The 15,117-nt window shown below is 33.8% G+C and overlaps 1 protein-coding gene across 1 annotated transcript in view; it reads left to right on the top strand.

Annotated features, from left to right (window-relative positions):
* Positions 1 to 15,024, top strand: part of glra3 (glycine receptor, alpha 3) — a 94,614-nt gene extending 79,590 nt beyond the window's left edge. The window contains exons 7-9 of the mRNA XM_073841981.1: positions 5,361 to 5,575; positions 6,029 to 6,178; positions 11,639 to 15,024. Coding sequence (XP_073698082.1) covers positions 5,361 to 5,575; positions 6,029 to 6,178; positions 11,639 to 11,914 — 641 coding nt within the window. The 3' untranslated portion in view covers positions 11,915 to 15,024. The remainder of the gene's footprint in view (positions 1 to 5,360; positions 5,576 to 6,028; positions 6,179 to 11,638) is intronic.
* Positions 15,025 to 15,117: the final 93 nt, after the last annotated feature.

Genomic DNA, 15,117 nt, shown 5'->3' on the forward strand with positions numbered 1-15,117 from the left:
CAGAGCTGACAAAACAGAAGACTTTCTTTTTTCTCACAAGTACAGTGATTTAGTCTCTGGCTTCAGTATGTCCCACAGTATTTTTCAAAAGTGTAAGTAGATCAATTTGCCTCTTTTTAGAGGTATTCATTCACACTGACCAGTATACAATATGTTGATCTATTAGCATATTGGCCACAGGCATCTCTGCTTGATTAAATACCACCTTACCTCTGTTACATCTATATAGCAAGGAATCAATAATTCAATACTGAACATATTTCAGCTTACTGACAGACCACAGATTTGTCAGTATGTCACATTATGAAAATATACTGCACTTTTTATATGCTTGTGTTACACATTGCTAGATGACTGGAATCTGTCAGATAAGCAAGTAGAATAATAATCAACATATTTTTTTTATGCAAAGAAACCTTTTCCTAATCTTATTACTCATACAACCAGCCCCGATGACCTTGCGGTGAAGGGTACAGGGACACAATAGATGCTAAAAATCTCACTATAACACCACAATGACGTTTTACTTTCACCTTTGGTTCATTAACACTTCTTTAAATGTGATCTCCCCTCTTTAGTGTGACAGGATGGATACAGGGCCTTCTGCATGACTGCTCACACATTTCCTCCTCTGCCATACAAGACTTCCTGCTGTCTATGTAGTTTTGCACACTCATACATTTGCTCAGAGCTCCCGCATCTTCTGTCAGTTGAGTCATGAGGGATGTGAAATAACCACATGGCACAGCTTTAATGATGTCACAGTGGGTTTTCATCCCTGAGCTATTGCAGAACAAGCCCGTCAATGAAAAAGATGGAGGATCCTTTGGCTTTCCTGAGTATGTAAATTAAGCAGTGCACTAAAAACATTAATCTCAGCCAGAGTGTCAAAAATAAGTTTTTTTTCTGCAGGTGTAGGTTTCCACGAAAACATTAAGCAGCAAATGTACAATACATTGATGATGATAATAATAATAAGAAAGAAAAGTCACTTGAGCAGCAAATCAACACATTAGAGTGATTTCTGTAGGATCATGTGAAGTATTATGTGAAACATATTGTGAAATATGTTCTTTTTTCCTGTATCAAAGAAGTTCTCACCCACACTTTTTTGTATATTAAAAACAAAAAAAAAACTATTTGGTGACAGTTTATTTGCTTAAACAGTCAAGTATGATGCTAACAATGCCAGGAGCGTGGGTTTGATTCCCAGAGAATAAAATAATGATTACTTTGAATGTCATGCAAGTCACTTTTGATAAAAGCACCTGGCAAGTGTAAATGTAGCTGAAAATTAAGAAACTCCCTGAGCTATAATTTGGGTTCTTGATGGAAAATTATGACCGTAACACACTTTCTCACACTACTTCAAATCATTCACACAATTTAGCAAAACCTCATACATGTTAACCAGCTTGATAACATTAGGATATATGTAAATCAACAAGCAGCAACATTCAATATACAGTTGAAGTCAAAAGTGTACATACACCTTGCAGAATCTGTAAAATGTTAATTTGACCAAAATAAGGATTATACAAAATGCATGTTATTTTTTAGTACTGATCTGAAAAAGATATTTCACATAAAAGACTTAATCCACAAAAGAAAATAATAGTTGAATTTATAAGAATGACCCCTTTTAAAAGTTTACATTGATTGTTAATACTGTGTTTTTACCTGAATGATCCACAGATTTTTTTTTTTTTTTTTTTTTTTTTTAGTGATAGCTGTTCACGAGTCCCTTGTTTGTCCTGAACAGCTAAACCGCCTGCTGTTCTTCAGAAAAATCTTTCAGGTCCCAAAAATTCTTTGGTTTTTCATCATTTTTGTGTATTTGAACCCTTTTCAACAATGACTGTATGATTTTGAGATCCATCTTTTCACACTGAGAACAACTTCTACAGAAGGTACAAACGCTCACTGATGACGAAAAATGATGCATTAAGAGCCAAATAAGGATGTGATGTGTAAATTTTTCTTATTTTTTCATTTAGTACTGTCCTTCAGAAGTTACAGAAGATGCTTACATGTTTCCCAGAAGACAAAATAAGCTAAATTTACCATTATCTTCAAATTCAAAAAAGTTTTCACCCCCGGCTCCTAATGCATCGTGTTTCCTTCTGAAGCATCAGTGAGCATTTGAACCTTCTGTAATAGTTGCATATGAGTCCCTCAGTTGTCCTCAGTGTGAAAGGTTGGATCTCAAAATACAGTCATTGTTGGAACAGTGTTGTTTTTGACAACCATCTAAGATTCAGTCTTAGTCTTAGTCTTTTGGACTAAAATGCTTATTAGTTTTAGTCACATTTTAGTCACTTCTATATGTGATAGTTTTAGTCCAATTTTAGTCGACGAAAAGTCATAAAGGTTTTAGTCTAGTTTTAGTCAAAAAAAGGGGGAAAAGTAGTCTTTTAACAAATTAATGTAGGTCAGTAAGTATTTTGCTGTTTGGTAGTGTCACTTATAAGTTGTGAAAATAGCAGATCTATAGTTCAACACAATGTGAGCTTCCGGATCGACTATTTTCACCAATAATTACAATAATGAAGGAATGGTTTTAGACATAAGACATATATTTGAAATAATGCGCAAACTGCCGCCATCATGGTTAATCGTCTGTCTGTCTGTCTGAGTGACAACAATGTGACATGTTGGTGCACGCCAGGTGGTGGGCGTAACCAAACAAGGATAGAATGCTAAAACGGCTTGCCATAGCCTAGTAGTATGGCAAAGAGTATTTAATGCTAAAACGGCTTGCCATAGCGGCAGATACTTCTTAGGTTTTAATTGGCATGCACAATAAGCAGAAATGTCGTGCATTTTAAACGTCTGACGGACCACCCACTAACATTTTCGTCTATTCTCGTCTCGTCAACGAAAACTCACACACGTCTCGTCATGTTTTAGTCATCAACGAGCCATTTTTATCTCGTCATCGTCTCATTATCGTCATGAAAAAAAGTTGCGTCAACGAAATGATTTCGTCATCGTCATCGTTGACGAAAACAACACTGTGTTGGAAAAGGTTTAAATACATAAAAACTTATTATTTTCTTATTCAGGTCAGTATTAAATAACATGCATTTTGTATGATCCATCTTATTTTGGTACAATAATTAACATTTCACAGATTCTGCAAGGTGTATGTAAACTTTTGACTTCATCTGTATGACAGAAATTCATATGTATAAGACATAAAAACACATCTATGATCAATAAACAAAACCACACTTATTATGACTACTGCTTATAATACTCAGTATTAACAAATGTTCATGTTTTCACAGATCATGTTTTCAGGTGATTTGAAGTTTGATTTTGACTTGACAAAGTGGTTATATCTAAGTGTGGGAGATGTTTACTTACTTTTTTTTTTAATTAGTCTTCCCGTTAACACCATTATATTGTTCATTCAGACTGATTCACAAACATGGAATGCGCACAAACTCAAGAGGTAGGATTCATTGCATTCCTCCACCAAACCTACCATATGCCTTAGAAGGGCTGTTAAAACTCAGTGGGCTCAGTAGAGGCAAGAGACAACTTTACCTGCTGGTGTTCCTGTTGGACAGTCTTACTTTAGAAAAACAAGTGATTTATACGCTTTGTCATATTTTATAATATTTGTGTCATTTTATTTTTCATGTAGGCTACGACTCAGATACTGGAGAGGTAAATTAAGTTCATTAGTGTACATGAGTCTACAATTCACTGTAATATCCCAGGATAGGTTATTCTGCTGGGTTGTTTCCTGAGCCTGCAGCACATCCCACTTCTGTCCTGTAAATGTTAGGTGCTGTCAGGCTCCATAACACACACTGTCTCATGGTTTTTGTTCTTTTCCCTTTCCTCTTCCTCCTGTTGTTGTTTCTCTCACCTCTCTCACTTAGTCTCTCAGGGGATTTTTTCTCAGGTCACCTCAACCTTAGGGTTGACAGTTCCAACCACCTAAACTCCTGAGGAGACTAGAAGTGTGTGTTTGTGTTAGGGTTTTGTGAGAGAGTGAATAGGGTGCATACCACAGGGAGCATTTCTCTGTCAAACACAATTTTACACAACTCCTAAACAACTACTTGTTTTAATTATTGCATATATGTGTAGTTTTAAGCTAGCATTCATCATATGGCTCTAAATAAACATTAACATTTAGGTTTGCATTTATTGAGTTTAAATGTATTTTCCCCAAGTGTACTCCAGCTAGAGAGTAGGGCAGTCTGGAATATTACCAAGCAAAAATCTCTCAGGGACTTTGGAACCAAAGAGACAGAAATAGTGAAAGCCGTCTCCCTGCTTTTCAGGAAAGACAAGCCTTGCAGAAATGTGTTTTGTGAGAGGAAAAAGCTCAGTAGCAGAGAACAAAAGGCAGACTGCAGCTGAAAGCTCTCAGACCTTTTAAGTAGGTGCTCTCTAACTTTCATGTGGATTTTGTATACAAACGTAACTGGCTGTAATGGCTCTCTACAGTCGTTCACCAACCACACATTAAATAAATATCTACTTTTAGGTTTAAATTAGTACACTTTCATTGTGGGACATTATGGTTTTGCATCATGTCAGACAAATTACATCTTTATTTACATATCATTTCAGACTAAAACAGGTATTTGTGATCCTTCACCTACATTTGAGTAACATCGTAACAAAAAGGCAGCATCGAAATTAACTGGTTTTAATCAAGTTTAAAATATTACTATAGAATTAGCCTTAATTTACACTAATTTATACCAACAAAACTAACTTTTATGGGGTAGAAATAGCTCTTTAAGGTAACAACTGCAGGTTATTACAATGTTAATTTCTCCAAGAGACCTTTTATATAAATATTATAATTTTAATATTTGTAACATTTTTTGGTTATTTTTAAATATTTTTAAATGACTTTTTTAAGCAAGACTGCATTAAATTGATCGAAATGACAGTAAAGACTTTTTTAAAGTTACAAAATATTTCAAATAGAAGCTGTTCTTTTTAATCATGATTTATAATGTTTCATGTTTTACAAGTATATTAAGCAGCACTGTTTTTAATATTGATAACAATAATAATAAATGTTTTTGAGCTGCAAATCAGCACAATGACTTCTATAGGCTCACATGACACTGACTTATCTTACTGCATTTTTGATCAAATAAATGCAACCTTGGTGAGCATAAGAGACTCAGTATAAAAACATTTTAAAAACTTTTGAACAGTAGTGTGTATATTATTATAATTTTTTATCTCTCTAAAGCAAACATTTTCTGTTTTTCAAAATGCATTATTGTTTTAATAAAACCACAAAATAACCAAACCTACCAGGTCTTAGTAGTATAAATCCTTATCTCATATGTCCTCCGTCTACATTTTTTTCCTGCTAGGCAAGTTCACATGCATTGAGGTACGTTTTCACCTGGAAAGACAGATGGGCTACTACCTGATCCAGATGTACATTCCTAGCCTGCTCATTGTCATCCTCTCCTGGGTCTCCTTCTGGATCAACATGGATGCCGCTCCTGCCCGTGTCGCTCTGGGAATCACCACAGTGCTCACTATGACAACTCAAAGCTCTGGATCCAGGACATCCTTACCTAAGGTCAGAGTGCAAACAGTATTAAAGCAAGACCCTTATTCACATTGCTTACAAAGAGGCTGCATCACTGGTCAGTATTAGGGTATAAGTTCTACTGGCACTTCTACACATCTCTTTTTCTGCCATTCATTCTCAGTTATCATTTATTAATGCAGCCCAGAGTGGAATGTGCAAAGTGCATCCATGTGTGAAAGCAGGCAAGGAGTGTGTATTGCATATTAAAAACTCATAAATGCTACATTGAGTTATGTAACGCAATTAAACATTCCAGAAAATAGGCTTTTTCACCTGGCAGAGAATTACCTGTGATTCATAGCGGCGATAAGGACAATAGGCAGACGGATCCCTGTGCTGTTCAATAATAAAACGACTGGGCTGTTTTTATGTAGGCTGGAATGAAAAGGCAAAGGCTAAGGTATATGAAAACGAATGTGTTTGTGTCTTTCTGTCGTGCAGGTGTCTTACGTGAAGGCTATTGATATCTGGATGGCTGTGTGCTTGTTATTTGTCTTTTCTGCCCTGTTGGAGTATGCTGCAGTCAACTTTGTTTCAAGGCAACACAAAGACCTGTTACGATTCCGACGGAAAAGGAAGAAGTCTGGCAAGGTATGAACGAACATTTATGAAAAATAAATAATAAATAAATTCCCGTGTTTTGTCAAGTGTTGAGAGTCACACACAAACGTTAACGTTTTCTCCACTATTCAACACAATCATGAAAGGTTAAGAAAGTTTCGATGCAAATGTTAATATGAGTGCTGACGCACGCCTTGTGACGCAGGTAATTGCAGTGCTTTGGAAAAACAACACGACTGCAAGCATGATATTGCTTGTAGGTCTATAACAAAGGAAGGTAATATTGAGCAACTTACATTTTAAACACAATGTTGCCATTTGCTTTCTTTGTTCTTGCTCCGCGAACGAAAATAATTCCATTTAAGGCCACAGTAGAACTGTTACAACAACCAAGTTGAACGCCGTAACTTTGTTTGATTCGTTGATTTGAACGAATCGATTCATTTAATCCTTCAGTGATTCGCTCATAAGACAGTCGCTTGTTTTGTTCCTGAATGAATCGCCGTTTTTGAACGAACCGATTGTAAAAAATATTTCGACATTTTACAGGGTTTTTTTTCTGTACTTTGCATAAATAAATGCAGGGCCTGGAGAGCAGAAGAGACTTCTTTAAAAAAATAAAAAATTAAAAAAATCTTAGGCCTACTATTCAAAAACTTCTGACTGGTAGTGTACATGTTATTCCAAACCAACTTTATATCGTTCAGACATGAGTGATTCAATGAATCACTAATAAAGACTGCCACTTTCACATGTACACTGCAGTCAAATTTTTTTTTAAAATGTTTTTAGAAGAAGTCTCTTCTGCTCACCAAACCTGCATTTATTTGATCTAAAGTACAGCAAAAACAATACAATTTTGAAATATTTTTTACAAATAACTTTTTTATTTAAATATTTTTTTAAAATGTAACTTATTCCTGTTATCAAAGCTAAATTTTCAGCATCACCAATCTTCAGTGTCACATGATCCTTCAGAAATCATTCTAATATGCTGATTTGCTGTTCAAGAAACATTTTTTATAGTTATTATTAATGATATTTAAAACAGTTGAATACATTTTCTCAGGATTCTTTCATTAATAGAAATATCCAGATCAGCATTTATCTGAAATAAAAATCTTTTGTAACATTATACAGTGTAAACACACTATTCAGATACTTGCAGTCAGTATAATTGCATTTACTTATTTATTTCTGGGAAAGAAAATACTTTGATTTAGCAAGGTTGCTTTAAATTGATCAAAAGCGATGATAAAGACATTTATAATGTTACAAAAGATTTCTATTTCAGATAAATGAAACATCAAACATCAAAGAAACCTGAGAAAAATCTACTCAGCTGTTTTCAACATTTTTTTTATTTTTTTTTTATTTTTTTTGAGCAGCAAATCCGAATATTAGAATGATTTCTGAAGGATCGTGTGACTGGGGTAAGGATGATAAAAATTCAGCTTTGAAATCAGAAGTACATTTTAAAATATATTTAAATAGGAAACTTATTTGAAAAAGTACAAATATTTTTAACATTTTACTGTTTTTGCTGTACTTTAGATTAAATAAATGCAGGCTTGGTGAGCAGAGCAGAGCACGTCTTTAAAAAACATTAAAAATCTTACTGTTCAAAAAATTTGACTAGTAGTGTATTTAGGGTTTAAAGATGAAAAAACGACAATTTACTTAATAAGCAGATTATCTGAGACATATATAACACTAACATATTTATTTAATCATGTCAGTATTCTGGACAGGACCACAGCAATAGCCTTTATAATTTCTGAAATCACTGCAGGAAATAAAAATCCAAAGAAAAAAGCTAAACAAAATAAAGCTAAATAAATATTCTATCACTTTTAAAAGAGAAAACAGTCACACAAATTTAATTAGTCAGTATAAGCATTCACAGCACTAAAGGAAAAAGTAAATTTGAAAATCCTAAGGAAAGAAGTTTGCCCCGTATGGGGGGAAACTCGCTGCAATTGGATTTGACACTAAGTGAAGCAGATGATTGGGAGACTGGGAGTTTCTACGGCCATTTCGACTCTGCTCAGATAAATTCTAAACACAAATCCTAACGCAGTTTAACTGATTGAATGTGCATGTTTTGGCAGGCATGTTGATGTGATAATATAGGAGCTATGATGTTAAGTTTAAAAAAAAAAAGAAGAGTAGAAAACACCCATCTATCATTTGATTAAGTTGTTATGTGATTAATAATATGTTGTTGATTATATAACACAGTAAAAATGCAGTCATTTGCATTTGTCAGTTGAAAGAATGAACTAGAATCCTATTTGTTTACACTGGAATCACACAAACCACCACGTTGTTAGTCATACACATATACAACACTGCCTCCTAGAGGACAGAAGTAGTCAGTGCATCCTGATGGCATATCTGGCAACTAACCAAAAATTATTGCTAAATAGTACAAAGGTCAGACTCTGTTTAGGTGTGTTTATATACTTAATATTGTATGTGGCCAGGGATGCTTTCAAGAGAAATTGATTTAAAAATAAAACACTTTTGTTTTTTTTATGCGATCACATTTTTTTTACATGGTCGTACTATTATTTTTGAATAAGTGGTTATTGGTTAATCTTTATTTTTATGTATTTATTTATGATTTTTTTTGCATGATTTCCTGCATGTGGAGAGCCATTATATTTTATTAGTTTGCATGCTTTGTGTTTCCTTCTCTCTTTGATCCCCCTGCTGTGCTGAAAGACTTTCGATCAAACATTTGATGAGGAGCTTACCGAGTCATTGCGTCGTATCAATGGCCTATGCAGTGCCGAGCCAGTTTACGGATCAATGGGCCAACTCGACGAATCCAATGACAGGGTAAAGAGAGAGCACAGCACTTCATCTCTGTCCATGCCTTTGAGCGATGAGTTCATTATACAGTCACTCCCCTTCCCTATCATGTGTCCATGTGCTTTAGGGTCCAGCCCTCATGAAACAGTATGTCATGTTATTTTATCATTCAGATAAGCAGTGATCATAATGTCAAGATTAAAATAGCCATTTGAGTATTTTATGAATCATATGACTATGGATTCATTTGATACAATTGTTATATAATTGTTTCCAGTAAGCTTCAGTTTTACATACCATATACTAATAAATTTAGGTGTATACACTGTTAAAAATAAAGATTTCCGAAATAGTGTTTTTGCAGTAATGCCATAGAAGAACCATTTTTGGTTCCCCAAAGAACCTTTCAATGACTGAAATAACCATTTTAAAGAACATTTTTAAAATCTAAAGAATTTGAAAGGTTCCATGGATGTTCAAGGTTCTTCATAGAATAAAGAACCTTTATTTTTAAGAGTGTAAATTTAACATAATATGTATACACACGAAACAAACATGAATTAACAATAAACAATAGTATGTATATATACGCTACCAGTCAAAAGTTTTTGAACAGTAATGTATTTTAAAGAAGTCTTTTTTGCGCACCAAGTCTGTATTTATTTGATCCAAAGTACAGCAACAACAGTACAATTTTATAATATTTTAAAAAATGTTTCTTGAACAGCAAATCAGCATATTAGAATGATTTTTGAAGGATCAAGTGACACTGAAGACTGGAGTAATGATGCTAAAATGATACTGAAAATCATAGGAATAAATTACATTTAAAATATATTCAAATAGAAAGCAGTTCTTTTAAATAGTAAAAATATTTCACAATATTACTGATTTTGCTGTATTTTGGATTAAAAAAATGCAGGCTTGTTGAGCAAAAGAGAATTATTTGAAAAACATTAATAATCTTACTGTTCAAAAACTTTTGACTGGTATGTTGTATATAAAGCAATTTCATTTTTTATAATGAAATGAACTGCTTTTAAAACATTACCCTGTTTTAATTACCAGTCTATAATAAATTATATTTTACCATATAAATTATAATTTAATCTGATTAAATTATCTAAAATGTAATTATTTAATTGGGAACTAACGTTTAGAATTTCCCCCCGTACTGTGTATAAATATGCACAAGCATTACAAAGTTTTGGGTCAGTAAGATTTTTAATCATCAAGGATGCAAAAAAAGCATGCAGCAAAAATATAGAATGATTTCTGAAGGATCATAAAACACTGAATACTGGAATAATGGCTGCTAAAAGTTTTGCCATCACGGGAATAAATGACATTTTACAATATACTGTATATTCAAACTGAAAACAGTTCTTTTAAATTGTAGTAGTAATATTTCACAATATTACTGTTTTTACTATTTTTACCAAACCCAAACTTTTGAATGGTAATGTATTTTTATCAGTTGATTGGACAGTTTGGGGCTGAATTTTAGTATCACGGAATGCACATGGCATCAAATAGATTTTGATTAACAATTAACAAATTAGTTTGAATGTACAGTATCTTTGGCAGAGGATATTTCTACTCAAGATGCATTAAATATCTCTTGATGCATATGATCTTGTTGCAATCAATTAATTTCAGTTAATTGCATGTTTACTCAGTTGTTTTGTTCCAGTGAATACCTTTATTTTATTAGCGAAATTAGTGGGTTTGATTTCATGTTTTACCAAAATAATTTAACTTTTTCCACCAAAGTTTTCTGTATTTGTCTGAAATCATTGTTGACAACAGAACAGAATGTGAAAGATCTTTGCAAACCTTTTTTGTTTGTACTTTGTTTGTCAGCTCTTTGACTAAGGTTTAAAGGGTTAGTTCACCCAAAAATGCAAATTTATGTCATTAAATTTTCACCCTCATGTTATTCCAAACACAACTTAAGATATTTTGGATGAAATCCAAGAGCTTTCTGGCCCTGCATTGACAGCAATGCAACTGACACTTTCCAAGCCTAGAAAGGTAGTAAGGACAGTGATAAATTAATCCATGTGACATCAGTGGTTTAACCTTAATTTTATGAAGCTATGAGAATACTTTTGGTGTACAAAAAGAAAGCAAAAATAATGATTTCATTCAACAATTTCTTTGACACGCATTCACGAGAGTACCATGACGCATGTGTTTGAATAAAGTCGTTACCCTTTAATTTCTTTGTGCAAAAAAACGATTCTTGCAGCTTCATAAAATTAAAGTTGAATCAAGTCACATGGACTATTTTAACAATGTCCATACTACTTTTCTGGGCCTTGAATATGGTAGTTGCATTGTCTATGCAGGGTCATAAAGCTCTCAGATTTCATCAAAAATATCTTTTTTTGTGTTCCTAAGGTGAATGAAGGTCTTAGCGGTTTGGAATGACATGACGATAAGTAATTAATGACAGAATTTTCATTGTTGGGTAAATTATCACTTTAACATTTGCAGGCTAGCGGGGCAGTAGTTAAGCAGAAACTTAAAAACAAAGTCCGAACAGTGTAATTTATTGTTCACATTATCTTATTTCACACAATTTCCTATAAGGGAAGCAACACGTTCTGTGAACGTAGGAGTACTAGAGTATTTATTGCTTCTCTTTCTGTATCTTTTCCTTTTTCTAAGGAGGAGGATGTGCGGGAGAGCCGGTTGAGCTTCACGCCCAACGCAGGGAAAGACGGAGCCGTTCCCAAAACTGCTAATAATGCGGCCACAACACCCTCTGACCCAGCCCTTACTGCCGGCAAGAGTCATGAGGAGATGAGAAAACTCTTCATCGACCGAGCCAAGAAGATCGACACTGTGTCTCGTGCCGGATTCCCACTGGCCTTCCTGTTTTTCAACATTTTCTATTGGGTTCTTTACAAAATCCTACGCTACGAGGATGTGCACAAGCCATAGATGAAACATGGCATGTTGCACCTTGGGAGGTACAGTAGTAACACAGCAAAGCTGCATCAACTGACTCGCAAAGTTTCCTGCCAAGATCTATGCTAAAATGACTATGAAAAACTGTGATGTCAAGGACCGGTGGTGAATTTCAATAGTTTGTTTGTGTTGTGCACCCATACGAGAACACTGCACTCACTATGCAATGGATAGCATCCGTAGGGCCTCTGACACACCTGTCTCGCAATTATAACAAAAGTGGTCAGCACTTCTACACACCTGTTTAACAAAGAAGCACAGTCCTAGCTGACTACAGCCCCTCGTAGTGACAGATATGTGTGTCTTGCACTGGTTTTGTTGACTCTGTTGTCTTACAGCTTTACTGCCAATGTTCTGTGTTGTATTTTTGATATACAGCTATCGAAAAATGGCAAGAGTGCAAGAGCAGAAATGTGTATATATAGAAATTTCCAAACACAAACTGATAATGTTAATTATTTTATAAGGAAGTGTTGAATAGTTTTTATTAGCATTTGGTCCCTCGATCATTTTGTCCCAACCTGATTGTTGACCAGCTCTAGAAACCAGCATCCAGGCCAAAAACATTCTGAGCTAAATCTCAAGAATGACCCTGAACCAGCAAAGAAGACTATTCTGTTTACAGCTAGCCTATGGACACCTTAATAGGGCTGGGCGATTAATCGAAAAATAATCGTAATCGACATTCAGAACCTATAATCGATCAAATTTTTCCAGGTCAATTATTTCAATTACTTTCCCTGTAAAAACATTACTGCGTGTGGAGTCAGGTGACCCCGCTCCGTTACGTTATGTTATTCCTCCAAAATGTCGATGGAGAGCTTAAGCAGTATTTATACAGTAAAAAGTATTTACAGGATATACAAGAGTAATTTTATTTAGAAGAGATACTTATTTTCTACTTTTAATATTTATTATTATTTTATAAATAATTTATTTTGTTTCCAAAAGTGAAAGTTATTTATTTTCACTAATTTAAGAAAAATGTGACTTTTCGTTTTAAGCAATGTGTGCTTTAATTTCAGTTGTTCAACACTGATGTTCAATAAATAATCATAGATAGTAGATAGTGTGTGCACCCTTCATTCAAAAATCTCTCACTTGTAATATGTGCGCAGATTTACTGTACAAAACTTGACAGTGAACTATGAGGGCAAAAAAAATAAATGTTATTTAAATATAATTAAATATAATTTTATAAATGAATAAAATAATCGTTCATTAATCGTAATCGGGTTAAAATGTTCAATTAATCGAGATTTTGATTTTAGGCCAAATCGCCCAGCCCTACACCTTAACATTAACTGCTTCAAGGAAACACATTTTGAAACTCTAATGGGTAGCGTACTGTCAGTAACCATAAAGAAATTAAAACCATTCTTTGAGTATAGTTCAAGTTTTCCTCAAACAAAAGCATTATTGTTCGAAAACCATTTCCAGTCACGTCAAACTAATGATTCCACTGCAAAATAATGCGGCTGGGAGTGAATTCTGCCACACATGTGTTGCAAATTCATGAATGGAGAAAATAATTCAAAGAGGGCTTGTTGGAACAGTATTGCAGTCAATGTGTTTTCTGAGACAAGTCCTTATATAAAAAATAGTAATGCAAAAATGTAAATGAGATTTTTTTGTATATGTCTCATAATTAAGAGCATAATTTGAGTGGTTTTAAACTAATCTAACTGCATGTGTGGGAATTGTAAAACAATGAATTTTGAGTAGAAGTTATTCAATTCTGCCTTTGAAGATTTTTAAATTGTTCCTAGGGTAATGCAAATATATTCAAAAAGATGCCATGGGAAAATGTGTACTTGGAATCAAAATTTATTTTGTTGAAATTCAGGATTTTCTGTTTACATATGTGTTCTATAAACACTGTTCTAAGTAGTTAAAATACTGGGACCAGACGTTTTTTTTTTTTTTTTGTCTCTTGTCTGGGGGAAATGTCGTTTCTTTTCAAAATTATCTACTGAAAAACTGTGCCATACAAATGATCAAAGCATATCTAGTCTCACACATTCCTACAAGTAAATAGAGCAGTGCTGTTGTGTTTTGAACACTATCTGACATCAGCATTTGGCACATACATTTATCATGGGAAGGGGTACAAAAAGTTCATGGACATTTACAGTATAATGCAAGAGCATTTGAAATTTATTTTGTACAAACATGATTAAATGTTATGCATGAACTCAAGTCTGTTGTACTTCATTTTCAATGTGAATTGGACCAGCAGTCAGTGTTCTCGCTGCTATTGAAAGAGGTTACAGGTGAGACGCTTACAGTATGTTGCAGCCTACTGTGTATATCTGTAAATACTTCTGGCCACACTTTACTTTACAGTGTCCGTGTTACACAAATAAATGGGTCAAAGACGTTAAGATGTCCACGTCAAAAGAAACTTACATAGAAAGCACATTACATGTAAGTAAAGTGTCTACTTTTAAGGTTTCAAATAAGTTTTTGTAGAATAAAATGTCAAAATTCGGTTGAAATGTTACATTGTCAATTAGTGTAACACAATATTTATGTAACAATTTAAACAACATGCTAATTCTGACTTGTACATATTAAAAATTATAAAAGAATAAAGGAGCATATTCAATTTTATTGTGTTTTAAATGAGCAAAACCTAGGATAGTGGCACATTTTAAAATAGTAGAAATACAACTAATTAGTATTTGGGGTAAAAGTAATTTGTCTTTTAATATGTCATAAAAATGCCTGACAATTGTTACACTGAATTACATTTTAGTAAATTAGGGACAAATGTAAGAAACCTTGTTTTTTGTTCAGAAAACAAAAATGAAATGAAATTAAACAGAAAACCTTTTAATTTTGGGGGGAAAAACAACAATTTACAGCAGTATTTGACCCACATATAGCCAATGGAACAGTCAGTAAGGAAATGTATTAAAATTATGCACCACAAAACACTTTACGTTTGTTTATTTAAAGTGGTCAGTACTTAAGCTACACATTTAACATACACGCTGTAATGTAAAGTGTAAAGTTCTTTTCATATGTTTACTGAAGAGCCCTCTGAGAAAGACTGACAAATAAAGATGTTTATAAAAGCATCCTTTGTCTCTTGTTCATTCAGGTGCGTTCACGTGTGTGTACATGCACACACTTCTACTGCCGCCGAAGGCATTAAAGAACGAAAGCGCGGA

The sequence above is a fragment of the Garra rufa genome, chromosome 6 (genome assembly GCF_049309525.1).
Source record: "Garra rufa chromosome 6, GarRuf1.0, whole genome shotgun sequence".
Lineage (NCBI taxonomy): Eukaryota > Metazoa > Chordata > Actinopteri > Cypriniformes > Cyprinidae > Garra > Garra rufa.